This window comes from Cebus imitator, unplaced genomic scaffold (genome assembly GCF_001604975.1).
Source record: "Cebus imitator isolate Cc_AM_T3 unplaced genomic scaffold, Cebus_imitator-1.0 Scaffold24, whole genome shotgun sequence".
Classification (NCBI taxonomy): domain Eukaryota; kingdom Metazoa; phylum Chordata; class Mammalia; order Primates; family Cebidae; genus Cebus; species Cebus imitator.
Genome location: NW_016107339.1, coordinates 12914825 through 12923420, shown reverse-complemented (window position 1 = coordinate 12923420; position 8596 = coordinate 12914825). Strand labels below are relative to the sequence as shown.

The 8596-nt window shown below is 55.2% G+C and overlaps 2 protein-coding genes across 4 annotated transcripts in view; both read right to left on the bottom strand.

Annotated features, from left to right (window-relative positions):
• LOC108300054 (TAP binding protein) overlaps nucleotides 1–4704 on the bottom strand; it is a 13961-nt gene extending 9257 nt beyond the window's left edge. For both annotated transcript variants that reach the window (XM_017522690.1, XM_017522688.1), the window contains exons 1-3: nucleotides 4338–4704; nucleotides 4030–4200; nucleotides 3554–3814 (exon numbers count right to left, since the gene is read on the bottom strand). In XM_017522690.1, coding sequence (XP_017378179.1) covers nucleotides 3554–3814; nucleotides 4030–4200; nucleotides 4338–4374 — 469 coding nt within the window. In that variant the 5' untranslated portion in view covers nucleotides 4375–4704. The remainder of the gene's footprint in view (nucleotides 1–3553; nucleotides 3815–4029; nucleotides 4201–4337) is intronic.
• Nucleotides 4705–4739: 35 nt separating this feature from the next.
• Nucleotides 4740–8361, bottom strand: ZBTB22 (zinc finger and BTB domain containing 22). Of its 2 annotated transcripts, none has more exons than XM_037736282.1 (2): nucleotides 8176–8361; nucleotides 4740–7300 (listed from the first exon to the last, which is right to left on the bottom strand). In XM_037736282.1, exon 2 carries the CDS (start codon nucleotides 7229–7231, stop codon nucleotides 5333–5335), a length of 1899 nt encoding a protein of 632 aa, XP_037592210.1. In that variant the 5' UTR covers nucleotides 7232–7300; nucleotides 8176–8361; the 3' UTR covers nucleotides 4740–5332. The 2 variants fall into 2 exon arrangements, with proteins under 2 accessions (XP_037592210.1, XP_017378176.1); XM_017522687.2 differs by lacking the exon at nucleotides 8176–8361 and adding an exon at nucleotides 7951–8041.
• Nucleotides 8362–8596: the final 235 nt, after the last annotated feature.

Sequence of the window (8596 nt, the reverse complement as noted above, 5' to 3'; positions counted from 1 at the left end):
GGAGGTTGCGGTGAGCCGAGATCGCACCATTGTACTCCAGCCTGGGCAACAAGAGTGAAACTTCGTCTTTAAAAAAAAAAAAAGATCCACAGGCCAGGCATCACAGGGTCTCACCCCTTTAATCTCAGCAGTTTGGAAGGTGAAGGTGGGCTGATCACTTGAGGTCAGGAGTTTGAGACCAGCCTGGCCAACATGGTGAAACCCCGTCTCTATTAAAAATACAAAAATTAGGCCAGGCGCAGTGGCTCATACCTGTAATCCCAGCACTTTGGGAGTCTGAAGCGGGTGGATCGCCTGAGGTCAGGAGTTTGAGACCAGCCTGGCCAACATAGTGAAACCCCGTCTCTATTTAAAATACAAAAAATTAGCTGGGTGTGGTGGCGCGTGCCTGTAATCCAGCTACTTTGGAGGCTGAGGCAGGAGAATCGCTTGAAGCTGGGAAGCGGAGGTTATAGTGAGCTGAGATCACACTACTACACTCCAGCCTGGGCAACAGAACAAGACTCTGTCTCAAGAAAAAACAAAGAATGGTGAGAATTAAATACTATACACACAAAGTATATTAAGAAAGCATATTTGGGGCCAGGCAGCTCACACCTGTAATCCCAGCAGTTTGGGAGGCCAAGGTGGGCGGATCAATTGAGTTTAGGACTTCAAGACTAGCCTGGACAACCTGACAAAATCCCATCTCTACAAAAAAAAATTACAAAAATTAGCTGGGCATGGTGGCACATGCCTGTGGTCCCAGCTACTCAGGAGGTTGAGGCATGAGGATCATTTGAGCCATTGAGGTGGAGTTTGCAGTAAGCTGAGATCACACCACTGCTCTCCAGCCTGCACTGCACACCAGCCTGGGCACCAGAGTGAGACCCTGTCTCAAATAAATAAATGAATAAATAAGAAAGTATACTTGTCCGCTGGGTATGGTGGCTCCCACGTGTAATCCCAGCACTTTAGGAGGCCGAGGCAGGTCGATCACCCAAGGTCAGGAATTTGAGACCAACCTGCCCAACACAGCAAAACCCCGTTTCTACCAAAAATACGAAAATCAGCCAGGTGTGGTGGCAGGCACCTGTAATCCCAGCTACTCTGAAGGCTGAGGCAAGAGAATTGCTTGAACCTGGGAGGTGGAGGTTGCAGTGAGCCAAGATTGTGCCACTGCAACTGCACTCCAGCCCAGATGACAAGAGGGAGATGCCATCTCAAAAATAAATAGGGCTGGGCACAGTGGCTCACATCTATAATCCCAGCACTTTGGGAGGCCAAGGTGGGTGAATCATCAGGTCAGGAGCTCTAGACCAGCCTGGCTAATATAGTGAAACCTTATCTCTCTCTCTCTCTTTTTTTTTTGAGATAGAGTGTCGCTCTGTTGCCAGGCTGGAATGCAATGGCGCAATCCCGGCTCACTGCAACCTCTGCCTCCCTGGTTGTTTTTTTTTTAAGCGATTCTCCTGCCTCAGCCTCCAAGTAGCTGGGACTATAGGCTTGCACCACCACGACCAGCTAATTTTTGTATTTTTAGTAGAGACGGGGTTTCACTGTGTTGGCCAGGATAGCCTCAATCTCTTGACCTCGTGATCCGCCTGCCTCAGCCTCCCAAAGTGCTGGGATTACAGGTGTGAGCCACTGCACCTGGCCATGAAACCCTGTCTCTACTAAAAATACAAAAAATTAGCCAGGCATGGTGGTTAATGCCTGTAATCCCAGCTCCTCAGGAGGCTGAGGCAGAAGAATCGCTTGAACCCAGAAGGCAGAGGTTGCAGTGAGCCAAGATCGTGTCATGGCACTCCATTTATTTATATCTCCAAAATAAATAAATAAATGGCACAGCAACTTGCTGTTACCCCAGTTGTTTGTGAGACACAGGCAATCTTACCCACCTGGGCACTTCAGGGCTCCCTGTCTGCACGTCCTTCGCTTTCTACTTTATATTAGGACTGTGGCAAATCTGCCCGGAACCTCCTGGAGAGCAGAATCTACATCAGATCATCTTTGTGACCCTGAAGATTACCCAAGGCCATCCCAGAGATTCTGATTTAATCAGCTGAGCCAAACATGGATTGACTCAGGTTTCAGTTTATTTTAGAAACTTCCAGCAGGATTTTTCTTTTTCTTCTTTTTATTTTCATTTTTATTTTCGAGACGAAGTCTCACTCTGTCGCCCAGCCTGGAGTGCAGTGGTGCAATCTTGGCTCACTGCAACCTCCACCTCCCAGGTTCAAGTGATTCTCCTGCCTCAGTCTCCCAAGTAGCTGGGACTATATGCGCACACCACTATGCCTGGCTAATTTTTGTATTTTTAGTAGAAAAACCCATTGGGTTTCACCATGTTGGTCAAGCTGGTCTCAAACTCCTGATCTCAGGTAATCCACCTGCCTCAGCTTCCCAAAGTGCTGGAATTACAGATGTGAGCCACGACACCCAGCCCCAACGTGATTCTTATTTACAGCCTGTACTGAGAACTACTGAGTCCTAACTCATTCTTGGTGCTAATAAGTATTTATTGAATCAATGAATAAATTAATACAGTGCCTCTCTTGATAGTCATAACAAGAAAGGCAGCTGGGAAATAGTACCTACATTTTACAGTTAGAAAAACAAACTCAGAAAGCAAAGAACATTCTCATCATCACCTCCGTGAAGCCTGTAGCCCTAGGAAATATTTCTCCCCCCAGCCCTGACCCCAGAGAGCGCCTGTCTACACAAGAGCGGTGTTCCTCAGCTTCTGCCAGGGTTGGGGCTTAAAACTAAGAATGGAGGTATAGGCAAAGGAGAGGGTTTCAGTGTGGGGTTCCAGTTTGTCTCCCTGGTTCTGTGGGTCATTCTCAGTGAGGAGGGTGGAGAGGAGGAAGGGTGGAGGGTCAGATCCTCCTCATTCTTGAATTATCTGCACACTCCCTCCCGCGTCCCAGCCCAGCAAAGCATGGGGCCTCAAACTGCAATGCACCCTTTGATGCAATAGGAACCATCAGATCTCCCGCCGCCTCGCTCCGCCCACTCGAGCCCACTTGTTTGCGGACCACAGAGAGGCAGCACATCCCCACAAGCGGCTGTCAGGGAATGTCCACGCGCTACAGTGCAAGAGCCTTTGCTTTGCTGATTGCCGCAGCGCCGGGTGTGGGCGCAGGTGGGGCTACGGTTTTCGAAATAGAGTGAACCTCAAAGCGGAGGGCGCCTAGCAAGATACAGATCTGGGAGGAGCAGAGAAAAAACCCTCCTGCTTCTGGACTCCTCCCACCTCGCATCACCTGACAAGTCTCTCAAGGTCTGGTATAGAGAAACCCCACCTTTCCAAAGCCCCGCCCTTCGAAACACCACAAAGTCACCTCCTCCCCTCCCAGTCACAGGTTTTTTTTGTTGTTTTTTTAACTGGGTGAGGGCTAGAAGGAGCAGTAGAGATTGACTGATTCTAGCCAAACCATCTCTCTTAACTAAAAAAGGAAACGGAACCCCGATTGGCGAAATGTCTCGCTCAAGTACATAAAGCGGGTCCACCAGCTGATCTGGACCCTTAGAATCTACCCATCCTTCTCCACCTCCCCTCCCCAGCTACCTGTTGCCATGGTGATGAGAACAGGCTCCTGCTGAGGCTCTGGTTGTGGTCGCAAAAGGCTGGAGAGGCTGAGGACTGGGCTGGACATGCTGACCATCAGCCAAGCCCCATCCAGGGCCCGCGGGCAGTTCTTTTCCGGGGTCAGGGCGCTGGCCCAGTTCGCAGAGGCAGGGAGAGGGACGAAGCGGCTCATCTCGCAGTGCGGCGCGGGGGCGCCCCTAGGGTACCGCCTGAAGGCAGCCTGGAGGGCGCCCGCGGGGTCTGAGTGTAGAAAAGGAAGTTGCAGCTGTAGATTCAAGGGCGGGAAGGGGGCTGGAAGGGCAGGGTTCGCGGCACTTCAAATGTACAGACTACCCCACAGTGAGACTCCCTTTATAGAGGAGGAAGCTGAGGCCCCGAGGTCACTGCCGGATCTAAAGAGGAGGGGGTTTCTGTGGAGGTGACAGACGTAGGGGGGCAAGTCCCTAAAGACTCACCGTGCACATTGAGGTAGAGCTCAGGGTCGAGGTCCGGCCGGGGTGGCGGTCCCCCAGTCCCCTGGCGCAACAGCAGTGCAGCAGGTCTCTTGGCCAGGCCCTTTCCGCTCGCATCCTCCACGAGCCAACACTCGATCACCGCCGGTCCTGCCGAGACGGCGGTCGCCAGGCCTGGCACATAGGGGCGCAAGTGAGGGGCGGCTTAGATGTCTGGTGACCTACCCACTCCCACTCGCGTCGGCGCCAGTGGGGCCACCTCCCTCCGCTTCCCTCTAGTTCTTGGGCGATGAGTCGCGGGGTTCGCTCACCCAAAGCCATTGCAAGGACCAGAAACAGGGACTTCATGGCGCTGCGATCCCCTCAGCCATGAAGCCTCCTCTTCCTCCTTTCACTTTCACTTTCCTCCAAAGGGCGGCAGGAGGGGCGGTGGAAATCCCCGCTCTGGTTAGGTGTGGGTGCCTGGGAGACTGGTGTTTCCCTGCTGATCAGGCAGGGATCCGGGAAGAGCCTCTCCAGTTCTCGTCAGGACACCCCAGCCTGGCCCTCCTGGACTACCCAGCAGCCACGAGTTTGAGCCCTCCCCAAACCCAGCACCCCCACCCCCTCCTGTGTGCGCCCTCCAGCATCCACTTTCCCCGAGAACCATTACTACGGTTTTTCCCCACCTGTGCCGGGTCCCCAGCAAACACATGGGTTGTCGGGAAGCCAAGTAAATGACCAATAAATATTTTAATCACTGTTAAAAAAAATAAAAACCTCGTACTCCTACTACTTACTCCCTCCTTGTCTCCACCCATTCCTCCAAGAGAACCAAGTTGGGGATTTCCCCGGGAGGCGGGGTGGGTGGGGAGAGACAGGGTAGAAATAAAGAGCACATCCTTGAGAGGGGGTAGGTTTTAGGACAAGGGTGGGGCTCAAAGGCCTGGTCCCCATGACAACACAAACACAGACTTCAGGCACAGACTACAACCACCTGCCCATTGACCCTGTGACTGCAGGATGCTCAACACACCCACTCTCCCTCCCTCCACGTGCACCCTACTCTGTGGAGCCGGGGCTTCAGTGTACCCATCAGAGAGAAAGGAAGGGCTTAGTTCCAGAAATTCCTTGGGAGGGAGGGGTTGAGGAGTAGAATGGGCGGGCGATGGTGCAACTGTGGTTCCGCTTCCAGCATATATACAAGTCCATAGAGATAAAGGAAGACAGTAATTGTGGTGGGAAACCCGCCGAGGGCCAAATTGCCCTTGGATCGTGCTTATTCCCTCTTCCCCGAAAGCTACCCCCACCCCAGCAGGCTGCCCCTTCAGTTTGCTCCTCCACCTCCACTGAAGCCCATCTCCACCTTGTGGACGCTGGGTGGGGACCACACTCGTCTGCTGGACGGGGGCGTGGCCGCAGTCGCCTCGTCGCCGCTGCCCCCACCTGTTCCAGGGGATTCTCTCTTGGCCGGCAAGGATGGCCCCGTGGGCGTCCCAGGCCCAGGTCCAGCCCCGCCGCCACTCAGGCGGTGCCGGCGCTCACAGTGTCCTCGGTGGCGCATGAAGCTGTCCCGCCACATGAACTTCTTGGCGCAGACACCGCACTCATAGGGCTTGAGACCTGTGTGTGTCTTCATGTGCTCAGTCAGATGGTGCTTCATCTTGAACTTTTTGTTGCACACGGGGCAGTCAAAGGGTCGCAGATTGAGGTGCATGTTCACGTGCCGGTCCCGCATGCTCTTGTGGGAGAAGGCCTTCCCACAATGGCACAGAAAGATCTTATTCCCGTCCCCGCTGCCAGTTCCTCCAGGGACCCCACCAGCGCTACCCGGCACGCCCAGACCCCCCACCGATGTACCCCCCAGGGTCACTGCCCCGTGTTCTGCTTGGTTCCCTGGTGGTTGGCCAGGAGCCTGTGAGGAGGATGAAGATGATGGGAAGACCAGGATCTGGTTGCCCTGCATGTCCAAGGGAAGGAGCGGTCGAGGAGGGTGGGAAGGGGCATAGGAAGAGGGACTTGGCCCTCCTGAGTCATCAAGACCTGCTCCAGGACCTCCACCCTCATAGGGGCCAAAGTCATTGGAGGACTCACAGAAGTTGACCTGCTCCTCCCCCTTGTCTGGGGGCTCACTTAGGGTACGGACATCACTTATGCTGAGGGTAGCCTCAGGCCCTCCCCCAGGTGGAACCCTGGAGCTACCCCCTAACTCTTCATCTTCATCATCCTCACAGGTCAACACCAGATCTTCCTCCTCTTCTTCCTCCTCCAGATCTGGGTCTTGGGGAACCAGGGGTGCTGGTGCTGGGCAATTACCACCTCGCTTCACGTATACCCAGTGTTTCTGTGGCATGATGCTAGGGGGTGTGTAGGTGGGTCTCCTGAGCCCAGTCCCAGGGATCACTGCCCCTCTTCCATCCCCACCGTCATCGCACAGCTCATCTGCCTCCAGCAGCAGCTTCCCAGAGGTGGCGCCCCCACTGCCAACGACAGGGGCTGGGAATACAGGGCCACCTCCTCGACGCTCCCCACTGCCCACTGCAGAAGCTGCAAATGCCTCTTGGGAGGAAGATGAGAAATCAGTGGACTCCCTGGGGCTGAAGTAGTTGCTGCTGCTGGGAGACTGATTCTCACTGGCTCGGCTGGAGGCATGGGAGCGCACAGAGCCCATGGTAGAAGGGGCCACAGTGCCCCCACTCCCAGATGGGACCCCAGCACCAGGGACAGTGACAGAGGTGGCTGCAGCAGTAGTGATGGTGGTAGTAGCTGAGGCCCGGCCTTCTCGGAGTAGTTCAGTGCACTTGTCCACAATGTGCCACATTTGGAGCACAGACCCCACTGTGAGGAAGTTGACAATGTCAGCAGCAGCCATGCTAAGGCGGCCAGTGTAAGCGGAGGCTAGGACAGTCTCGAAGGCGCCTGGGTCCATGACACTGGGCAGCGAGATGGAGGTCATGCCCTTGAGTAGGACCTGATCATGGAAGTAAGGGGAGGAGGCAGCCAGAACAGCCCGATGGGCCCGGAACTCCCGGCCCTGCACTCGGATTGACACATCACAGAGCTGGCCCTGAAGACGCTGCTGATTGAGGGACTCCAGGAGGGCACTGGTCACCTCAGGGAAGGACACATGTACCACGGCAGCTGCTGGCAGGGGTAGTGGGGGTGGAGCCAGCGACAGCGGCAGGGGGAGTGCTGCCCCACCGGGAGACAGAGGAGATGGCTCCATGTTGTGGAGGGAGGGGATACCCCCCCAGCCACAGGAACAAAGGAAGGAGGAGGGCGGCCGGGGGGGTCTCTGGGAAGAAAAAGAGAAAAGAATAATGATAACATCTCATAATGACACAGCCCGTTTATACTCATTATCTGTGTAATTCCCCACAAACGTGTGGTAGGTATTACTCTCAACCCCATTTAACAGAGGAGGAAACTAAGGCTCAGAAAAATTAAGAGATTATTCAAGGTCACACAGTCAGTAAGTGGCGGCGCTAGCAAACACAAGTATCTGACAAATCCTGAGCCCTTTCCTTGGAGATTAGAGAAATAAGGCACTCTTAGAGGGTGGTGTGCCTTCCTTCGGAATTAAACCCTATTTCCCATTTACCTGAGAGCCTGACATTCCAAAATCTACCTTTTTGGCGTTGTGTACCCATTTTTTTGGAGGGGGCAGGGCAGCTCCTCTACTGAAAACCAACCGTCTGCTCAATCTCCCCTCAGGCTTTGCCCCCCAGCTGTCTCGCCGACCACGCCCGTTTTCGCCCCTGCTTCTACCTAGCCCCGCCCCTTTCCAGGCTCGCCCGTGCCCCGCCCACTTTCGGGCCTTTCGACCCCGCCCCTTGTCTACCTCCGCCCACACCGGACCCCGCCCCCCCCGCTCCGCCCCAAGCGCTACCTCGGCCTCTTCTCCCACCCGGAAGGCGCCCCTCAACCTCGCGCGTCCCCGCTTACCGGGCCGCGCGCCCCCGGGCCCCCCCCGCCCCTCACTCGGCGGCCAGAGCTACAGCCTGGGCCCCTCCCGCCGCCATCTTGCGCCGACTCCCTCCGCCCTCCGCCTCCGCTCCGCCCCCCGCCCCTCCGCCTTTAAAGGCACAGCCGGGCACCCCGCCCGTGCCGCTGGGCAATACTCGGCCGACTCGGCCACTTTGCCTTTAAAGAACCGTCGCCTCATTCCACCTTAAAGGATCAGGTCTCCTCCTCCGCTGGGAACTCAGGACTTGGTTCGGCCGAAGCATTTATTCCCCTTTAAAGCTATAAGCCTGCCTTTTCCCATTGGCGACGGGTCCAGGCATCGTTCCCCAGGCTCCGCCTCTGAGCTGTGACCATCAGCTGGTTGGTGGGATCTAATCGCCCCCTTCCTAGCTCCTGACATTTCTCCTGAAGCCCCGCCCCCTGTCTCCGGGCCTGGATTGGCCGAATAACCTTGAGTCGGCCTCTCATTGGCTTTTTCACTCCAACTGCAAGAAGTGAAAAAGTAAAGTGCGTTAAGGCGGCTGAAGCACTTATAAAAAAAAAAGTACAGCCTCAACAACATGGCGAAACCCCGTATCTACAAAAACTACAAACAACAAAAATTAGCAAGGCGTGGTGGCGCGCG